Source organism: Sturnus vulgaris, chromosome 3 (genome assembly GCF_052056855.1).
Source record: "Sturnus vulgaris isolate bStuVul1 chromosome 3, bStuVul1.hap1, whole genome shotgun sequence".
NCBI classification, from domain to species: Eukaryota; Metazoa; Chordata; class Aves; order Passeriformes; family Sturnidae; genus Sturnus; species Sturnus vulgaris.
Genome location: NC_142245.1, coordinates 88,474,835 through 88,497,945, shown reverse-complemented (window position 1 = coordinate 88,497,945; position 23,111 = coordinate 88,474,835). Strand labels below are relative to the sequence as shown.

The 23,111-nt window shown below is 35.6% G+C and overlaps 1 protein-coding gene across 1 annotated transcript in view; it reads right to left on the bottom strand.

The window, feature by feature from the left end:
• EYS (EGF-like photoreceptor maintenance factor) overlaps positions 1–23,111 on the bottom strand; it is a 789,024-nt gene that overhangs the window by 684,963 nt on the left and 80,950 nt on the right. Inside the window, exons 2-3 of the mRNA XM_088162233.1 lie at positions 17,920–18,770; positions 15,658–15,771 (exon numbers count right to left, since the gene is read on the bottom strand). Of these exons, the coding sequence (XP_088018359.1) occupies positions 15,658–15,771; positions 17,920–18,673 (868 nt within the window). The 5' untranslated portion in view covers positions 18,674–18,770. The remainder of the gene's footprint in view (positions 1–15,657; positions 15,772–17,919; positions 18,771–23,111) is intronic.

Genomic DNA, 23,111 nt, shown 5'->3' with positions numbered 1-23,111 from the left:
CCAGATAATATACACAAGCATGGCTGAAAAGAAGGCTGATGAAGCATTACATGGACATGCTCAAGATAAATCTGCAGTGGAATGGCAACAGTACCACCACAAGGTATAAAGCTAAAGGCTAAGAGCAATATGTTGTGTCAGAGAACCTATGTTGATATTGCTAAGGCCTTCAAGAAAAAATGGATTGAAAAAAGACTGCAGTGAAAAGTGTAAAATATTTTTATGGCGTTTACCTTACTAATTGGCTACAAAATAGCACGATAATTTACAGTGGTTGCAAATTATGATGCCTTTAAAAATGAGATTAATTTTTCATGAAGAAGCCATAAAAATGAATTTTCCCATATTGAATTAATAATGGCTCTATAAAAATATCTGGAAACACAGGAAATAGTTTAAGGTTTAGGATATTCTGATGGAAATCTGGCACTGTAGAGCTTTTGTTGGAAGGGGCACTGAGAAAGAATGAGTAAGACAGATTTACAGGAGTTGTGGTGGTGACGTGTAGACATAACTGTCCAATTTTTGTGAAACAAAGTGTTTATGCACTAGTCCTGTTTTCATTTTAGAGATATATTTTTTAATACTCCTCTGGAAAAGCCTAGCAACATATAGGCTGCAATCAATTTAGCTAAGCAAATATAACTACTACCTTTTCCACCTGGACGTTGTTGATGTGGTTTAATTTTTTTTTTTTTTTTTTAAGTCTGATTTATTATGTGAAGACAGCCAGCATAATATTAATTTGTGGGGATGAAGCCAAGTGAAATACACATGTTTACATTAAGAAAATATTTTCTTGTCATTATCTGCTGCTCAGATGTTTTCTCTCACTTAGATAATAAGTAGTTTCGTGTAAAGGCCTTTAAAGTTATAACTTACTTAATTGCAACTTATGAATATGATACAGAGTCTCTCCTGCCAGGAAATACTAATTTATTGATTTTACTGCTGTGGACAAGTCAGCAATGACACCATTGCCTTTTACTTCTAATGGTTACCTTAGCAAGTATATTACCATATTAACCTTCTGTTACTATTAATTTCTTTATTTTATATTTTAACTAGGGATATTAATTCATTTTGCACTTCTTTATTAAACTCCTAAATAATTCTTAATTTATTCTAAAGCCTCAATAATTTCTTAGAATATTCTTGGTTTCCTCTACAGAACTCTCCTACAGTATTCTTTAGTTGTATAACTTAGTCTTCTTTTTCAGTATTTCTTTCTCTCCAGTCATTTTAACTATCATTAAAACTGCTGCTTCCTATCTCCTTTTTCCAATTAGTATGCCTTGAGGATTCATATGAGACTGCTGTTGATTAAGCTGAATTGAAAATATTATATATATAATTAGCAGGAGTACATTACGCTATATACAGTATATAGTTCAACCTGGAGAAGAGGAGATTGAGGGGAGACCTCATTATGATCTTCACCATCCTCATGTGGGAAAATGGAGGGACAGGCACTGATCTCATTCTGTGACCAGTGACAGGACTTGAGGAAATGACATGAAGTTTTGTCAGGGGAGGTGTAGGTTGGACATCAAGAAAAGGTTTTTCACCCAGAGGGTGGTTGGGCACTGGAACAGGCTCCCCAGGGCAGTGGTCACAGCACCAGCCTGACAGAGTTCAAGAAGTGTTTGGACAATGCTCTCAGACACATGGTGTGATTCTTGGGGTGTCCTCTGCAGGGTCAAGAGTTGGACTTGATGATCCTGATGGGTAGCTTTCAACGCAAAATATTCTGTGATTCTATAATCCTAAAAACCTAATGCTACTTGGTGACAAAAATTTGCATCGGCTATCCTAAAGTAAATAAATGAAGCCAGAATGAGTAGTTCTTTTCTGGTTGTTTAGTTGCTACTTATGCAGGCATGTAACAGCCTTCTATTGATACAAACATTAAATTCACTTCACAGGAATACATGAACTAAAAGACTTCTTGGACTGCAGATAACCTCTTGAAAGTACTATGTTGTATATTCACTTTTATAACAATAAACAATCTATATTTTGGAAGACATGGGATCCCTTTGAATAGGCAGGGCAAAGATATTATTCCCAGAATGACGATTGATTTGGACTTTAAACTAGAAACTGACAGAGGAGAGAGAGTGTTACCAGCAGCCTGTAAGGGAGTGACAGACAGGGTTGACTATAGTCTGACGGGGTGTGAACAAAAAGGAACACAATACCAATAAACATGGATTAAGCAAGACCACCTCCAGAATTTGCACGAAAGCAAGGAGTGCCTATAAAACACTATAATGGAAAAAAAAAGAGACTGTTTTGGGAAATCAGCACACCAAGGTGTTTTATTTCAGGTAGTCCTGCACATGAAGAATTACAGGAGAAACTGGGGGTCTTTGTGCTCTTTTAGGACTATAATGTTGGTTATAGAGATTGGTTAGATGGCTTGTTTAATGAATGCTTCAATGGAGGAATACTGGCTCTTTAGGATCAGCTGGGCAGACAAGGAGGAGGAGTTGCTCTCTATGTGAGTAAAAGGCAGAAATGTGGAGCTTCACCTGGATATGGATGATAAGCTGATGGAGAGCTTATGTGTGAGGATGAAAGAGCAGAGCTGCAGAGGTGACAAGTGTGTGGCTGATACAGATTGGCTGACCAGGAAGAACAGGTGGGTGGTGCCTTCTCTGGACAGATAGAAGCAGTCTTGTTTTCACAGGACTTTGACCTCTTGGAGAGCTTCAACTGCTGGTATCTGCTCAAGGAGCTGCATAGCAGGGCATAAGCAATCCAAAAGGTCCTTAAGGAGCATTAATGACAATATCTTGACCCAAACTATAGAGGGCAATGAAGACAGATGTTCTGGTTGACTTCATACTCACAAACAAGGGTTGGCTAACTGGGGATTTGAAGGTTGAAGGCAGGCAGTCCTCCAAGCTGTTTATGGTTTGAAGAGATTTTTTTTTTTTTTAACTCTTTACAAGTATAACATTTAACACATTTATTTCTCCAGTCTTCCAGGTCACCCAAGTCTTCCTGTAAACTTTTCTAATTCTCCTTTTTATTGAAGGAATATCCTAACTGGTATATTTAGCAAATTTCATTATTACAGCTTTAACTTCTTTACTCAAGTTGCAACAATTGTTGTTGCCACAGTCTATCATCTCTCATGCATATTTGCACACCTCACTTTCCTCACAACCAGTCTTCACCAGTAGGTGTAAATTTCCAAATGTAAATTTCCAAATTTCCAAAAATTCAAATTTCCAAACTTTTCTCTGTGGGTGTCTGATAAAGATCTATAAATCACAATATTTTGAACATTTATAGATAAATATGTTATTTCACTGCTATACAGTTTTCACCAGAAGTTTGATATATTAAACAAGGTGAAGCTTATACATTTTACTATGAGAAGCTGCAGTAAAATCTGTGAATATAGAATAGTTTAACACTGTAACACATATTTTTATAAAAACATAAGCAGTCAGGTACTGTGATTTCTATTGTAATGCATAACATTTTTGCCACGGTAGGTCCTACTAATAAACTTCCCTTTTCATGAAATCTGAATTTTATTATTTTCTATTCCTATGTCCTATATATTATAATAGGATACATCAATGTGATACCTATCATGCAACTCCTTTATGCACACAAAATTTCAGTGAGGCTACAGTTGTCCAGTGACTAAGCAGGAATTCATGTCAAAACACCTGAGCTGTATTCCTGTCTCCTACAGTGTCCTGATGAGTGACTTACGACGTTCTGATATGGTTACCTGGAATTTAGCTGACATTATTTCAGTCATAAAATCTTTGAAGAATATATATTTTTACTCGCACAGTCCTTAGTGCAATAATGACTGAAGTTGAAGCTAAAATTAATGTAAGGGTGATAACTTCTATTTTCTCAATTTCACAGTATTCCATCTTATTCTGTTTTTTTTCCATCTCTGTATGAACTTCATAAGCTATTGTTGTCAACCCACTGTTAAATAGTAGTAGTAACCTTTTATTTTTGCTCGTAAACTAGGGATTTGATTTCAATTTTTTTTCTTTTAGAAATTTGTTACTTGCTTAACACTGAGAATTTTAAACAGTCTTCTGTTCAAGGCAGCAGTAACTTTATTGGCTATGTCACTTTCATTATTTCCTGCAGAATTTGTCTTCTTTCTAGAATGACTATTATTTTTAATATTTGCTTTGTCAGAGTTTGTGAGATTTCAGTATGCTCTCTAAGCTTTCATATCACCTTGTGTGTTTTATTTTTTTCCTCTTAGTAAGTGTAATTTATAACTCTGTAAGTGAAATGGAAGCACAGGCAGAACCAAAAAGAAATATTACATCTCTATTTTTTCATCAATATTAACCCAATATATTTCAATGTATGTTTTGTCTTCACCAATACAACTGTGATTGCTAAATATGAATAATGACAGTCAAAACATGAGCAATCTCTGTTGTATTATCTACCTATCTGTCTATTCATCCATCACCCCACTATCCAATCACTTCCATAAAAATGATTAGTGATATATTTTATGGACTTAATGGAGTCTTTGGCATGTCTCCCATTTCAGGCCCAGCATTGTGCTGAGGTAGAGCTCTTTTGTTCTTGGTATTTGCTGTGGTTTATGGTTAACAAAGAATGCCATATTTCAGCAACCTTTCATTCAGCCTTATTGACTACCCTAGATACCAAAAGCAGTATTAAGAACACACTCTTTTGCCTTTTTGCAAAGATGTTTCTGGTTTCATTTCAACCACTTCCATTCTTCTTATTTTTCATTACCTTATCTCTTTTTGTTTTCAAGTATTTTTTTCTCTTTGAATAGCAATCATGAAATTTAAGATGTCTTTCTCTAAATCCTCATTTTTATTGTTTATTAGCTGATACCACCTCCTGAGCCTATCTTCTATGAAGCATCACAAACATTCAACTCAGTTTTATAGAAACAAATCTTTTTTTCCTATTTTTTCTTCTTTTTGTCACTCCTCCACTATGTCCTCTTTTGTGGCTTCTTACGTTATGCAAAAACTTATTATTAAAACTTGCCTTTAAATGCTTTGAATTCTACACTGATTAGAGTTACATGAAACAGTCTGGATAATGTATCTCTAAAGGTCTATTAAGAAATAAAAATACATGTGTGCTTCTGGCCATATGGAAATTATCTTGCTGCTTCCTACTGTTTATCATATTTTATATATATATATAGATATATTTATGTATATTTTATTACATAAAGATTATTACACTGGAGTATTTTAAACTTGTAAGAGAAGCTGCATTCTTTCCCAAAAGAATCTTTTACAGAACTGGCTACTTAATAAATAAATATTACTGATGATATTCCCTTTCATGAAGCACCTAGCAGATATTGAAACAATAAACTAAAATTAACAATTAACTATAATTTATGTCCAAACATTTTCTCATTCCCTGTTTCCCCATTTATTTACACCTTTTAATTAATCCCCTTTTGTGTGTCAATGAAATGAAAATCACAGAATTTCTCCATCTTATTTTAGGCATTTAGCTGAAATGTACAAGTTACTTACTGTGATATCTTACCTCCTTACTGTGATATCTTTGTTGTCAGTGGAGAGACAGACAATTCTAGGGCAGATCAAGCAAGATCAAAATTAATGTCTCCACTGACTTCTTATTGTGATTTTGCTAAAATCTGAAATAAACCACTGTAGAAAACATACCAAAAATTCTAATAGTGACTCAGATGCTAATTATATTCAGTTGAGAAAGTGATACATATCCAGTGATAAGCTTTTAAACACAAGTGCTTTTCACTGTAAGCTATTACAGACTAGACAGGTATGTAAAAGTGCATAATCAGAAGACTTTGAGAGGCATCCTGGACAGTTCAAAGCAGAGGCTTTAAAAATACAGAAACGTATCTGACTGCAGTGTGATGCACACCTTGGCCAGTTAATGATATATAATTGTGTAACAAGCTCATGAAGCTGTCCAGAACTTACAGCATGTCTGGAAGTGTCTTCATAGTGCATGCAAGGCTACAAGAAAAAGAGTAGACTCTGCAGATGTTGTACTTCAGAACTGCACATGCAGGCTGATCACTCTGGTATCCTACAACGTATTACTACATACCTAAGTATTGTTCTATTGTCATTAAAGAAAATTTTATTTAGTATTTGGTCTGAAGCTTTTCTGACTTATTGGTCTCATTACCCATTTTTAATGCCTGCCTATTTAAACCAGATATAACATTTGAGATAAATAGACTCAAAATCATGTAAAAATTTAGCTTCTTCAAAAGAAATATAAGTATCTAGGGTTTTTTTAATCTGTCATTGTCTTTTCTTTGTATACCAAAAATACTAAAACACCTGTACTCAGTGCCATTCTGAACACACCTTTCCTCCTCCTTTTATTACGCCTCATTTCACTCCACTCCAGACTGCTACAAACTCTGCAGGGTAATATCTGCTCCACGACTGTCTTCACCACCAGCTGCAAGGGAATATCTGCTCTGGTGCCTGCAGCAACTCCTCCCCTTTCCTTTACTGGTCTTGACATTCATTGAGCTGATTCTCCCTTTTTATTTTACTTTATTCCTCTATACGTGTGCAGCATTTTGCCCTTTCTCAAGTACATTTCACTCAAGGTGCCCCTACATCTGCTGTGGGCTTAGGCATGACCTGTAGTTGGTGGTTTGGAGCTGGCTGGAAGTGCAGCTTGAACCAGGCACTCTATATAATGATAAATATGGCTAAGTCTCCTGACAAAAGGGGTTAGAGTCTAGATTACTTTTGGATAGCTTGTCCTCTTTTTTTTTTCTTTTTTTTTTTAATTTGACATCCTCTTAAATAACAATGGTATCAAGTAACAACCTCTTCTTTTGCACATATGAAAACTCTTTTTAAAGATGGTGTTTTTTCCTAGTTAAATGAGATTCTTAGAATCCTATAATCATAGAATATGCAGGTTGGACCCATTAGGATCACCGAGTTCAATTCCTGGTCCTGCAAATGATAGCCCAAGAATCACACCATGCACCTGAGAGCAAGGTAAAAACACTTATTGAATTCTGTCAGGCTTGGTGTGCTGTGACCACGTCTCTGGGAAGCCAGTTCCAGTGCTCAGCCTCTGGATGAAGGACCTTTTCCTGATATCCAGCATAAACCTCCCCTGACTCAGGTTCAGGCCACTTCCTCAAGACCAGTCACTGGGCATGAGAGAGAAGAGATTCCTGCCACTCCTCTTCTCCTGATGACGAAATTGTAGTCTGCAATGACATCTCCCCTCAGTCTCCTCTTCTCCAGGCTGAACAGACCAAGTCACCTCAACCCCTCCTCATATGGCTTCTCCTCAAGGCTCTTTACCATCCTCATGGCCCTCCTTTGGACAGCTTTATGTCTTTGTATTCATCTGTATTAAAAGCTGTAGTTGCATCGCCTGCAGCACCGTTATTCACACTCTTCTTGCGTTAAAAAGTTTTGATTTCCGCTTTCTATCATAAATGGAATCTGATTTTGATCAGATTAAGGACAGTAATAAAAAGAGTTAACGAATTATGCCTACATCTGAAATTTCCATCAGTTTTGTGCTCTTTTTACATACTGTTATGTATTTTAGTACTTCACAGGTCCTGTTACTTTCCAAAGTCTAAATTTAGTACACAGCATAATGTAAGGTTTCTTCAGGAAGGTCTGATTTCCAGAAGACCATTTGTATAACTGTTAATTGTACAGTCATAAAGACATTAAGACATTAATCACGTTCTTCCACTTCATGTTTTTGAGGACTCACAGCAATATTTTATAGAGTAAGGCCTTTTAATTCACATGAATAAACCTATTTAAAATCATTTATGGAAAAATATGATTTAAATATATACTTTAGTCCAAAGCACATCATCAATGTCAAATGAAATAATTCTTTCAGTACAGATTTATTTTCTAAGTTGGAAAAGAAAAAGATGCTTGAATAATCAGAATGTAAAAGACACCAGAAAAAACAACATGAGATTTTTAAAGTAAATACAACAGTAAATAAAACAGTAAATGGGCCTAACCTTATTAGTTACACTAAATCTATTTTATCTCCTTCATAAAAAAATAGACCTTTTGCATACTTGAATGCACTTGCTACAGAGTAATTTGCAAATGAAATATAAAGATGTGAAATTAACTGATCAGATGCATAACTCTGCAAACTCATAATTAATGAAACTATGATACTGTAGTCATCACCAGTTGATATTTGTGCTGAGATTCTTCAGCCTTGTCTGACTGGAACTGTGGGTTTTTGGGAACAGGATTTCTTCCCAGCAATACTGAGGACTGCAAGAGGTACCTCATTTTACAAATCTGGTATACAACTCTTTTTACAGGATGACAAAATGAACAATATAATGATCTCATGAACAGATGGATATCATTAGCTTGCAATCAGCTTTGATGTCATAGTGAGGTTCCTTCCTTCCTTCCTTCCTTCCTTCCTTCCTTCCTTCCTTCCTTCCTTCCTTCCTTCCTTCCTTCCTTCCTTCCTTCCTTCCTTCCTTCCTTCCTTCCTTCCTTCCTTCCTTCCTTCCTTCCTTCCTTCCTTCCTTCCTTCCTTCCTTCCTTCCTTCCTTCCTTCCTTCCTCTTTTTCTCCATTCCTCCTTTCTTTCTTCCTTTCCTCCTTTCTCTTCCTCCTTCCCTTCTTTCCTTCCTCTCCCACTTTTCCCTCAGCTGATATAGCTTAACTAACTACTGAACTTTACCTCACAGGTCTACAGTCTTTAAAAGAAGTTCTGTGCTGGTGCCTTTTATAACATCAGTGTCTCTTTTAACTTTGTGGGTATCTAGCTGAGAAATAGACTGGTGCTAAATGAGATCAATCTCCAGAGCCTTGCAAGTTCAAACTTGGTATTTCTGACAACTTTTTGCACGGGAGACCACAATATGGGTTTACAGGCTTAGCCATTCTGCTAAAAGTTTGTGTTAATGATGATGGAATAGTATCTTTGAAGAGGCTGACTTTTGCTCATTCAGGGCCTAAGAACATCATGCATTCTCAGGATAAAGTCCTTTTATGTCCCTACATAAGTAAGACTAAGACATTTGGTGTCCTGTGAACAGGGAATGCACATCAGGACTCTACTTCAGAGCCTTGAGTTGGTCAGTATTTTGTCCCAAGTGTCTTCTTGCCAATATCATTAGATGTAATTTTTTCATTAGAGGATGAAATACCTCTTTCAATCATAAACTATTGGAAATGTGTAAGAAGAGCTTCAACTCCTACAGCAAGGAGTTGTTTTTTTTCTTTCTTACAACTAGTTATACTTGCTGTGTTTTGTGTTTCAAATAAGCATAATACTAGCTGATAACTAATCAAGTGGAAATATGTTTGTGTTTTTCAGCTAGCAGAAGGAGTTTGGAGAAAAACAAGACACTCAGAGGGATAGAATTATTTGGCTATTTCACTACTATAGACATTTGTACCTCCGAGTTTCAGTCAATTTAGTCTTTAATATCTTCTACAGATTATTTCAATTTCTGTGTTCAGTGTTATCAGTATTTGTTAGCTGATAGCATCTGTAAATATAATACATCTTTTCTCACTACCTTTTGCAAGATCATGCATAGGCATTACTTTCTTTTCCTGAAGAACTATAAAAAAATAATGCATTAGAAATTTAAGAATAGCTAGTGAACATCTCTAGGGAAGGACAGATATCCACAAACTAAAGAGACTTTCTCTCTGTAAGGAGATGGGAAAAATTATCAGTCTGATTAGCAGCCTGATAATACAATGCTATATTTTTATATCTATCATGGGTTAGAATATATGAACTGTATTACTTAATATAGTGGAGGTGCTCTAACTTCACAACAAATTAATTCATTTAATATATATAGTGTTATTACTCAAATTATTTAATGTAGTTAAGATTTGACAAGAATTGTGCTTAAAATAGCACAATAATTTATGAAAAAATAGATTTAATTTAATTTATTATAAATAATCCCCAAAAATTATTCAGTTATAATTTCATTGCAAAGTATGATATTAACAGTCTTGCAGTGAAAAAAGCCCTGAAAAAAAATATTTCAGAAACTCACTCATATGCAGAAAAGTAAACTACAAGAATCATACATTCCTGTTTTTTTTTTTTTTTCCCAGAGTAATTATACTCATCAGTTTTAAAGTCCTGTGAGATATTCACTCGTTACACTGTTGAGTTGATATACTCAATAAATATGACAATTACTTATAATTCAATGTAAATCTATTAATAAAAGGGAAACAAAGATATGAAATATGGAAAGCTTATCAAAACTAATAGGAAGTTTTGAACTATAGACTACTGAAGTGTGTAATGAAGTCATGCTAGGACAGTACCTTTGAGAAAACTCAAACCTACTTAGGTCAGATATCTTTGTCACTAGCTAAGATCAATTGATCTGCATCATGTCTGGAAGAGTAAATACCGGTGTTATAATTATCTACCCCAGAAGTGACAATTGCCTAAACTCATTTACCATCAAATGATGTATGAAAACACCTGTCTCATAGTCTCATCAACTACCTTAAGGACATTCAAGAAATGACTGGATATGGCACTTAGTGCCATAGTCTAGTTGACAAGGTAGTGTTTGTTGGGAGGTTGGACTCTATGACCTTGGAGGTGTTTTCCAGTCTTAATTGTTCTATGGTTCTATGAAATGCGTATGAAGCACACATGAAATGATATGAATAAAAATATTACCATAACTTCATTAAAAACACAGATAAAAATGTATTTTCTTTCTAAACACTAAAAGAACTATGGCTGTTTCAATATAATTCATAAAAATAGGCAAAAAGCTTGACCATACTTTCTTCATTCTAGTCATAATTATAAGTGATGAAGGAATATTTCCAGAATAATTTAAATAGAATATTTTTCCAACTGAGAATCCTAATCCCCATAAATATAAAACTTTCTCTGAGGAAACTGTCATACTTGATAAATGATTTCATTAAAACATGCTCAATCCCCATTCTCACATCCTTGCAGCTATCTTCCCTGTCCCTTAGAGAAACACTAAAAAACAGAATCTGCAGCAGCTACATCTCTTCAGACTGACCTTTGTACTGATCTGAGTGTGAGATCTCAGAACTCTTCTAGTTTGTTTTAAACCCTATGCTTGGGCCCAGTGCTGGCTGTCTCCCCTGTTTCAGCTTCATCTCTGGATGGCACCTCTTAGAAGGGGGTCAGCCATCCCCACCTCAGTTACTGTCTGACAAATCACAGCCCTTTGTGGCAGGTGACTGCAGACCACTGCCAGGCTCCCACTGGTAGCCAGGGTAGAAGAAGTAGAAGAAGTAGACAATGATATGAAAACATGTACAAGTAGACTAAAATAATCCCTTGACTGGTAGGTGAGAAACCTCCAGTGTGAATGTAACACTCCTCATGCTGATGACTTGCTGTAATTGTTGTGCCTTTCTTTTGAGGCAGATGGATGTATTTGACCAAGAGGTACACTGGAAAACTGAGCATAATACCAAAGTAAAAAAAAAAAAAATAGACAGTAGAAAACCTTTTTGCATAATATTTTCAGGGGTACTATTAGGAACCCTTTGGGTATTAATTTGGGCAATGAGTGCTAGTACTAGATAAATTGAACTATAGGCTGTTAAAACAGTAATTGTGCAAACAATAAATTCTTCTTTTATATATGTATAAAAGTATCTTTACATTTATGACCCTTTCCAAAAGAGTCTGGGTATAATTCACCAATGAAGCAAACAGACCATTCTAAACTAAAGTGCCTGGATGATGGAAGCTCTTGTGTTGTGGCTCCAAGCAAAACCACCTCATTCTCATACTATCTCCTGTCCCTCAAGTGAGGAGGGAACTCATTATAGTCTGCAAAGAGGTCAATTGGACCATTGGGAAAGGCAGGAAATTCAAGTCTCTCTTACAAGAATGTGTAAAAAAGCTCAAAATAATCTCAAGTACTCTACAAAGAGTTGCTTTTTAATCAGTCCCATCTTCCCACCTAGGGAGTAAAATGCGACACAGATTCAACAAAACATATTCAGATGGAAAATTACTTCTGTTAATCTACTAAATGTTATCTAGGGTAAGCATACTGAGCGGTACCATTAACAGAGGTAGCTAAGATATTGTTATTTCCTTTAGCTTATGAATGAGTCACATTAATTTGCTATGCATCTTCAGAACAGGAAAATAACATCCATCAAAATTTCTGAGACATTCTCTTTGTTAAGAAATGTGTAAAAGACACTTGCTCTGGTGGACTCTGGCACCTGAAGAATCTCCTTCCCAGCTGCTGAAGCCCAGCCCAGTGAACCCAAAGACCTGGGAGTCCCATCCATCCAATGACTGCAGATGCTGCTTTCCTGTTTGCAGGCTCAGTCAAGATGAACTTGTATGCCAGAGATGCACACATGCAGAGGGCACTAATGCAACCAGCTACAGAGACTACCCACAGATAAGGCATTGCTTTTACCAGCGCCCAGAACTGACACAAAACATATGTACAAACAGCCAAATCCTAGTCCTCTTCTTTGGAAGGAGTGAAGCTTGCTAGTAAAGATACACAGCCCCTTACCCTTTATTTCAGAAGGACTGATGCATTTGTGAACCCCTTCAATGTGCAGCCCCTTATCCTCTGTTTCACAAAGACCAAGACTTGTGAACCCTTTCAACAGCAGTGTGGGACCTCTGCTCACCTAATATTGATGCCGAGACCCTGTGCCCCCTACTCGACAGACAGTCCAGCTTGAAGGGTGCTAATGAACTGCTCATGCACATACACACGTGCACATCTGCACACACACTCAGAGACCAGCTTAGAGGAAAATATAAATATTTTATCTTTCAAGTGGCTCCTGCCAGTGCACACAGGCCCTGGCACTCTTGCTCCCCTCTTCATTTGCTGATGCTGGGACCCTCACCTGCCCCAACTGGCACTAGGTATGTGAGCCATCATCTCTCAGAGTCTGATGCCCCTTGCTGGTACAAAATTGACTCTCTTGAGACACACACTCCTGCAGTCTGTGGTCTCCCTTCTGCTTGCCGATGCTGAGACACTCATTTACTTCAAATGCTAGCACCAACGGAACTAGGACCATATCACCAGTGGTCTAACTCAAATTGCAGACACCAAATTCAAGCACTTTTTTTCTCTCCAGTTCTGGCATTGGGACCTTAGAATGCATAGATGAGGAGAGAGTGAGATTATGTGGAAAGAGAGTTAAGAAAAGATTTATTAAGAAAGAATGGATACATTACAGTGATTCAGTGCAGGTCTCAGTCAGACAAGAGTACTGAGCAGAAACTGCTTACACATTACCAGCCTGTTTTTCCCTCCTTCCTCTCTGTACCCAACCCATCTGTTTTACCTGTATTCCTTTCCTCTAAATGCTTCTTAACAAGTCTAAGAGTGTAAATTCTGGAATGAATCAGAGTATTCAATCATAAGAATACTGGCAAATCTAATGCTAGCTGTTTGCTGTTATGTTAAAAATCTTCCTTCGGGATAAAGAGAGTTTTGAGAGCTCAGTGAATGAACTAAACCAATAATAACAAAGAAAAATGCATAACTGAAATGAGAATTTACTTTGCTTGTCTAATAGATCCATTCTATCCTTGTGAAAATAACAACTTGAACCCAGCAACCTTTACTTATTTTTACTAAATGCTTTCAGAGCATTTTTATATTATTATAATTTTATTTACATCCTATCAATAGAGTAACAAGTATATTTAATATTTTCTTTCAGATCATGTGAACTAGTTACTGCCAGCGTCTTGCCTCATTTTAGAAAAAAAGGTAGGACAAAGTTTACAGAATCTTCAACATAATGTGCACAATATAGTTTTTATGCTTTGTTTTTTGTGTGCAAGTTCAATATCAAGACAGAAGAATGTTTTCAATTTTCTGCCAATTTCACACATTTAAAATAACATTCAACTTACAAGATTCATAATTACACAACTCACCTTGGTTGAGAGTACAATACAGCTGCAATGGAACAACAATAGGAAAATGTCTATTTTCCTAGAAAAAATGTCTGTTTTCACATAGTAGTATTCTTTTAGGTAGCTATTCTTAAAATTGCCTTTGTGCTAGCAAACACCTTTACACAGCATCACAGGAAGACTTAAACCACTATAGTTGGTTAGCAAATAATTGTAAAATTATACTATATGTTAGTGAATCCATTCTGCTATACTAGAGAACGAAAAAAAAGTTAAAATTCTTCTCCTCCTAAAATATTCATGGTAAGAAACAAGAAAGGATTCCCCATTTTCTTTTAGCTAAATGTAGAATAAAAAGGCAGCTAGTTACATTCATAGTCTCCTTTTCTCCTTCTCAATCCTTACCATCTACTTGAAGAGTAAGCTGCAGTGTATCTTGCCCTCCAGTAGTTCAGAGTATTAAACTATTTTCATGTCATTATAGGTTTGGATTTGCTGTATCTGGAAGGGCGTTCCTCCTGTCTCATTTCTCCTGTCCCTCACTATGTCAAATTTGCAAGGATGAAAAAGATTTTTGTAGGGAAAATTTCAAAAGTGATGTGCCTACACAGTTTGTGTGAAAGAACAAAGGTAAGTGTTCTAAAAAGATATGGACCACGAGTGGGTGGAAAACCATCTCTAGAAAACTTTATAATGGACTTTTTTATTTGAAAAAAGAGGGTTTTTTTTCAGTTTTCTCAGAATTATGCTGACCATGATGCTTCTATAGTGAAAGAAAGGGAAGAAAAGGAGAATAGCAAAGAGATTAACTGGAATTTAGAATTCAGGATGTCTATAATATTTTTTTAAAATATATTTCTATACAGACTTAATTAAAATATCAACAAGGATCTTTAGTCTTTTACTATTAAAATAAAGATTGGGGCTCTTTGATCCCTCTAACTCCATTATGCTTTTTTTTTTTTCCTTTTAACTCTTCATTTCGATGTAATGATTTCTTTATATTCTATAATTGACAAGGATAAGTGATGCTTCCATGAAAGATACACTTTGAAAATTTTACTGCCTTAGGATATTCAAGAGCTTGGCTCCTTCTTAAAGAATGTTCTTCCTAGTATTGCTACTTTTCTCACATCCATACAGCGAACTTCTGATGTGAAGCACAAGAATAGTTTTTCACTGCTCTCCTAATCCCCCCAAAAAATGTTTACAATAGGATGGTTTTAGATACACTTTTTCATTCCATTCCACCTTTTCTCATGAAAACATCTTATTTGTCCCATATATCATAAATAGACAAATTACCTTCTTTTAAATCAAGTTGCACCCTAAATCATGACATTATTGACCCTTCCCATCTTATATTTCTAGTATATCTATAACAGGATATTGAAATTATGAATACAAATGTCATGACCATTCAAAATTATCCATCCAGGAAGAGTTCTGATTCTTGTTAACTCTGTATTTGAGAACCAGTGTGTCAGTGATTAAGACTCCCTCTGTTTTACTGCCGATAGAAGAAAGGTACTTGTGGATGGCATCTGATTATGAAAAACTTTTATCATTTATATGTTTTTACTTACTTTTAAAAATCTAAGGATATGGAAATCTCTGCAATAATCATCAAAAATAGCTGTTGCAATAAAGCAGAAGTTCATACCATTATTATAACAGATAAAATCATTATAGTAAGGCAGGGAAAAAAGGTGTTTCCTACCTGTAAAGCCCTTGTCACACTCACAAAGAAAAGTGTTTGGAGTAACATTGATGCAGTTACCATTGAAACATGTAGATGGCTGGCACTGTCCAACTATTTCTGTACAATTTTTACCTGTATCAAAGGAATATTAGGAATATTGGACTTTAGTAAATATTTAGGGAGTTTGGTGAATTTTTTGTATATGTCAAATTTATAGCTACAATATAGATAGGCAAATAGAGAGTAGGGTGTTTGTGCTAACATTGTTCATTAGTTTGCACCAAACTCACTGAAATTCTAAGGCAAGTCAAAAGGATATTAATTTGCTTTTGTGCTCAACTACTGTGTTTAACCTCATCTAAGATATAGTTACAAATTCATATATACCTTAAAATGCTGAAGTGCTACTAGAACTTCAGTATTTATTTCTTTTTAACATGAATTTAGCTTATAGTTTCTTTCAGCATTGAGAACAAAAGATGTTCTTATGTGGAGTGGAAATGTGAGAATTTTTTTTAATAGGCAGCTATCTGGAAATTACAATTCCAGTTATAAGTTGTTTATGCTTTTACAGCATACAGGTCTAAATACCATATAATTATGCTTGCCTCTTGAATTATTATCATGACATTATTCATACTTCAAAAACTGTTTAAACTTCTAATAGACTTTATGTTATGGGAGGTACTTTTTCCTCCCTTACTCTTGTGTAGCCATACCCATAATATATGGTGGTTCAGTCTCATAATTCTTATTTACATTCAGTTTATTTATGAGAACAGTACTGTGAGTACAAAATGTTGGCATTACCTGAAACTTTCCTATATAGGCTAACAAAATGTTTTAAGTATTGCTTCTTGATAGTATTAAACATGATGATTGCTTTTAACAAAATTGCTTGCAAATCTTTTCATTAATTCGAGTTCAATTAGTACCAGACGCTTTAGATATTATTATTTTCAAAGCATTTTACACAGCCTCCATAATAATAAAGGAAATATAAAACATCCTGCGTACCATCAAGGTTTTCCACTATCTTATTGCACTGTTCATAATTATAAAAATATTTTTCTCAGAACATTGACTTATTCATACCTGCATAATTTTCTATTGGCAAATGCATTAGCAACCAAATTATTATGCACTTTGAAAAGCAATTAAAAATAAATTACAGCAATCTTTATGCAACATAAGCTTCATTTCTATGAAGTGTGTTCTATGAACCTCACTCATTCCCGAGCTATCAGCTGTGCTTCATAGCATAGCATCACTATTGTAAGAGCATAGAAGTTCAGTCTGACAGAGGAGCATTTCAAGTATTCTACTCCAAAAGTACAAAAAAGCTACAACAATTCCTTTTGTGATGAGAATGAATATTTCTGGTTCTTTGTAAAATGTACCCATACTCTGTTGGTCTGAATGCAGGAACAACATCCCCATATTTTCCTTAATCCATTTTTTTTCTTCATGAAATAAAGGTAATGGTTAGATAAGAATTTACTCAGTTATGTTGTACTTTCTGGTATGGTATATGGTAATACAATTCAGTTTCTCCAATGAGTCTTGGGTAAGCAGTGTAATATTTCCTAGGAGTATTACTTGATTTTTCTTTTTCATTTGAGACATTTAATTTGATAATAACAGTATGTTTAACAAATTGCCTTTGAAAACAAGTTTAGGGAACAGAACAATCTGGAAGAAAATATTAAGTATTTTGTTTTGCTTGTCCTTCTAATTTAAGGTTTGACCTTTCAATTAAACCAAATTTTTATTTAAAAAAAAATTCACTAATGTAATTTGTCTTTAAATTGAAAATGGAAGGGAGTTTTGGCAGGTTGAATGAAATAGTCATTTCAACAAAATCACTTATTCTTTTTCACCAGTTTGATTGCTCAGCTATTTTTAGGGGAGCTTACTCCAAATGATTTATGCTATTTGGACTAAGAACCTGAACTGCAGAATTAAAAAGAAAAGCAGTTACTTCTGTAAGTCAACAAGTACTTATTTATATCTCATGTTTAAATAGGAAAGAAGCATGATAAGAACTTATTCTCTTTTTCTCTACAATGTATTTATGAATGTCAGCAAGTATAAACTGTCTTCAAACGTGTGCACAGTCTCCTATAAGTGACTCCATGTAAAAGAGACTCTGCAGGTGTGGTAGCAGAAGTGGGCAATCAAATGATACAAAATTCTACCTTTCTACTCTTGTTCTTATTGTTTTATCATCTGTTAAGGAAAGTGCATGTGATGTTTATCCCTGGAGGAATAAAGAACTACCTGAAAATTTTGGAGGACATATACATTCGTAAGAATCTCCAGAAAGTTCTGATTTCTCAGTGCAGGAGGCATTGTTGTGGCAAGGTTTAGCGGAGCATATATCAAACTTCTGGCAGAATGTTCCTGAATACTGTGAGAAACAATGGCAATTATATGCTTTATCCCAAACATGGCTTAGACATTTTCCATGCCCAGAGCACAGTGGTGCATCCAGAGACTGTTGGCAAAACTGCTGCTTCACGGTTACGTTCAGACGAAGGCCAGCGCCGCACAGCAGAGGACCTCTCCTGTGAAGTTCTGCAAAGTAATGGGTTCCAACTCCGAGCCAGTTCGGGTCCACTTGGTGCAGTCCTCTTATCTGGCAAACAAAAATCAACTGCTCTTGAAGAAAACCAGCCTTAGGGCAGTTAATAAATTCTTCCTTGGAGACATTTACCAAATTCATTCCGTAGGACTGAAAGGATGGCTCAGAGGAGATGAAGAGACTATCACCTAATTGAAGCTGCAAGGGGCATATCTGAGGGATACTGAGGTTATGTTCTTCAGAGATTTCTCCAGTAATACTTTTATTCATATTCCAGCATTCAGTGTAAAAGTCTGAACAGACATTTTCCCTTGGTGTCCATTTTATTACTGTAGGTTTTGGTTCTGTTCTCCATTCAGTAGTCATTTGCCTTTCACATATTACCTGCCCACTGACAATGCAAAGTTGAAGAAAGCTCACTACCATGCAAAATGCTGATTTTGTAGTCATTGTTTCACTTGACCAATTTCTTTCACATATGCTTCATTCCTGAGGATAGCTTCAGAACACTTGTTCCTTAAGGCTCACATGTATTTTCCACGGCAATCTAGGAATTCAAACAGAGGAAAATATTTGTTTTCACACCAAATACACTTAAATATGAAAGCATCATTACAAAACAGAAAACGTACAACAAATCAAGGCAACATCTAATTAGTAATGGGAAACTAGAATAAGTCAAATGAACTGATCAGAACAACAATGTAACAAAAGCAATTTTTTTCCTAATTTTATTCATGATAAAATATTGATATTTATTTAGTGCATTTTTATTGTATTTGTATGCACAAAAGCTTGAAGAGATACTTTTCATGTTTCCTCTCTCTATTGACAAAACTAATGGTAATAAAGTTAAGATGGGACATATGAGGCAAAACGAGGAGCTAAACAAGAGCATCTAAGTTCTAGTCATAAGCTTTAACCATAAATATTTTTCTGATAATAATTTAATAGTTTATTATAAGAGTAGATATTCCAAAAATGTAGGCCTAAGAATTTTTGCTTTATGAAGAAAACGTGCAATCACTACTAAACACTTTTCTTATTCATTCAGCAAAACCCTTCACTAAATCCTTACTTTTCAAACCAAATGTGCTTAAGGATATGGTTGAGACTTTTATGTATTACAGTAAAAGACAACAGATTACAGAGTCCTTCAGGACTATTTAATTTATAGACTAGCCTTTTCTGTCCCTTGAATATGTCTAGCAATTTTTATTGCATGGAGATGAGTGATTACAGAAAGAAAACCAAAAGAAGATTATGAAGCTTTTCTTGGAGTCATAATGAAAATTATGAGAGCACAATAATATGTTAAATATCTTAAAAAATTTCAATAGTTTTGCATTAGTAATAGTTAAATTTGTCTTAAATACAAAGCTTTTTCTCTCCTTCAGTTTCTTTTCCCCTCAGTATCCTTATCTGAAACTCTCAGATATTTATATTCCTCTTTAAGATAGTGGCCCCTAAACTGATATTTACAAATGAGAAAGTCATTCTAAAGAAAATTTATCTTACAAGGGAAGCCATTCAATGTAAATAAACAGCATTTATAGTTTGAAATTTGTTCATATTGTTTTCATGTTTGCACAGCCCATGTAAAAATCATGTGGATGCCTATTTTTGTACACATACACACGCGTAGTTTTATTGGGTTTGCATGGCCTGGTTTTGGTAAGGGGAGGGCTAGAGGGGTGGCTTTCTCATTGTCCAGCAGAGCCAATGCCAGCCAGCTCCAACGTGGGTGTGCTGCTGGCCAATGCTGGGCCAATAAGAAATGGTGGTAAGATTTATGAGATAAAACATTTAAGAAAAAGAAGAAAAAAAAGTTATTGCACTGCTGTAACTTCAGCCAGAGAGGAGCAGAGTGAGAACATGTGAGAGGAAAGTTCTGCAGACACCAAGGTGAGAGCAGAAGGAGGGGCAGGAGATGCTCCAGGCACCAGAGCTGAGATTCCCCTGCAGCCCCTGGTGCAGCCCATGGTGGGGCAGCTGTGCCCCTGCAGCCCATGGGGGCCATGGGGATGCAGAGATCCACCTGCAGCCTGGGGAGGAGACCCACACTGGAGCAGGTGGATGCCTGAGATGAGGCTGTGGACTTGTAGGACACCCATGTTGGAACAGGCTCCTGGCAGTGATCTGTAGACCAGTGGAGGGAGGAGCCCATGTTGGAGCAGATTTACTGGTAATACTTGTGACCCTGTGAGGAACTCATACTGGAGCAGCCTATTCCTGAAGGACTGCACCCCAAGGAGAAGTATCCTTCACTGCAGCAGTTTGTAGAGAACTGTTGGCTGTTGGATGGATTCACATTAAAGAATTTAGTGGAAAAGTATCTTCCATGGGAAGCTCTCCATGCTGAAGCAGGGGAAGGACTCCTCTTCTGGAGCAGTGGCAGAAAAATCCTGTGATGAACTGACCATAACCTCCATTCCCTGTCTCCCTGTGCCACTGGTAGGAGGTATAGCTGGAGAAGAGGGAGGGGTGGCGGGAAGGTGCTTTTAAAGTCTTATTTTATTTCTCATTATTCTGCTCTGATTTTTTTAGTAATAAATTCAATTAATATCTCTAATTCCATTTGTCATGCCCATAACCGTATGTGGTGATTGATTGCTCTCTGTCCTTAACTCATGAACCCTTCATTATATTTTCTCTCCCCTGTCCAGTGTGGAGGGAAGGGATGCAAGGGTTTTGGTGCATGCCTGGTATCTACCCAGGATCAACACACTACACTGGTTTATCACAAAAGTACATGTGGATTATAATGCAACAGTACATGATTTTCTTAAATGTCCTAATTTTCCCCAAAGTTCTTCGAGTGTATTTTGGTACATACTCTGAATTAGGCTGAAAGATTAAAGAAGGACAGAAAAGATGTTGTTTGAGGAAAGTTTTAGTTAAAGAACTTTAAACAATTTAATGATCAGCTGGCAATTATAGGATGATAATTTAGGGTCATATTCAGTCTCTCTTATTTTTATCTAAATTCATTTGAAAACATCTAAAATATATCTATGTCCTATTAGTAACATGTGAACCTGTCACAATGATCTTTGTGCAGCAGAGTGGCCATCACTGTTTAAGCCTTTGAAGATACCTGAAAAGCATGGACTATGACTAACCAATAGTAATAACAGGAGATTTGGAGCTTAGACTATTGAACTCAGAAGGGGCATAAACTAGATTTTGATCCTCCTCCCAGAATAGTTTTCATTTTATTTTAACTACTGAATCCAAATTCTGCCTTCAAAGAGTTTCAGTATTCTAGCCACATAGCTCCAAAGCTAGGCAAATATGTTAATATTAATTTCCTCTCTCTGCCTCTGTATTTTCACCCCTGAGAGTTAACTCCCTATAGAAAGAAAGAAAGGACACGGATCTGCAAGAAAACTACTATTCTTGTTGTCGAATAATCCTAGTCCTTCTATTTTGAGACCATTCCATTATTTTCAGAATCTCATGATGTTCAAAGATACCATTAGATAATGGAGTATCAAATATGTAGTTTGGGTCATTTAGCATTTTTTTCTTTAAAGGTAGCAGTCTTGAACTATTATGTTCATTATAACTGTTATTACATCTATCACTGTTATCAGGTATAAAAGTCTATGGTTTATATTACCACACAGATTTAGAAATCCTACATTCAGCAGCCCATCTTTTCATACCTATTTCATAGTAAGAAATTTTCTCAGGTGTTACTAAAAAGACTTTTACAAAAGGTTATTTTTCCTTTTAGGCACTTCAAAAAGAAAACTATTGCATGTCTAATGCAGAAGAGTTCTTGCCCACTCACATTTTGTCCTCATTCATGTAATTATGCATCATTCTGGTGTCACATACAAATTTCATTTTAACTGGTAATGAAAATGTGCTTCTTTAAAATATTTATATGGGAGAAATCTGAACTATTTTTTAAAAAGCGGGTGGCAGCATTTTTACAGTTTTTATTCTTCACAAAATCATTATTAGTCTTCATGCAGCTAAAAAATTATTATGAGATCTCTATAACTAATAATATTAAATAAACAAAAATATCCTGTAAAAGCAATGGATATAGAGGGAATATAGAAAAGAAATACCAAGAATCTGTCTATTTAGCAATAAAATCATGAAGGAAAAAAATATACAGTGAAGATTATAAAAAGTAAAAAGGTGTGCATGAAGTACAGTTAATATATTAACATGTATTACTTAGAAAATCAGAAAGAAATTAAATAACTGCAAAATGCTGATGCCATCTCATGAGATAAAATAATGTCATGAGATGAAATTTGAAAGGGAATATTACAATTGTTATACCTTATGTCTGCTTTAGGCAAGGATAAAATCTTCCTATTTATAAGCCCAGCTGGCTCCATGGAATTGATAAAGACTAAGAAAATTTCAAGACTGGGATTTGTATGGACACAGAGATACTTGAAGAAAATCTAGCTCTTAAAATTACATTAAGCTGGGTGAAAAGCAGCACAATGCTCTATTTTGCATTAGAGGAGAATAAAGCAGGTAGATTTATGCAAAACTCCAGCAAAAATTAACCCCAGGTGATCTGCATTCCTGTCCAGCATTTTAAGAATTATGTGTTCTTTCTATTAATAACTGGCATTACAAACTAATAACAAAAAATAGAGTACATTATAAGTGAGATTGGAGAAACACCCGCAGATGATGTTTGACTTTAGCAACTTCTCAGGAAGAGAAAATCTGTCAAAGAAGAGAATAAACCAGGAATTGTTTAGTAACATCATGCCACCATGTTTTGGCCAGGAATGAACCTCCTCTTTCCACCTTCTCACTTGTCACATGCCCACTTTGTTAAATTCCTTCCTGCGCTTGAGCTGCAACCTTGGATCAAGGTGATGTGCAGTAATTGAGAGGGTGCTGTTGG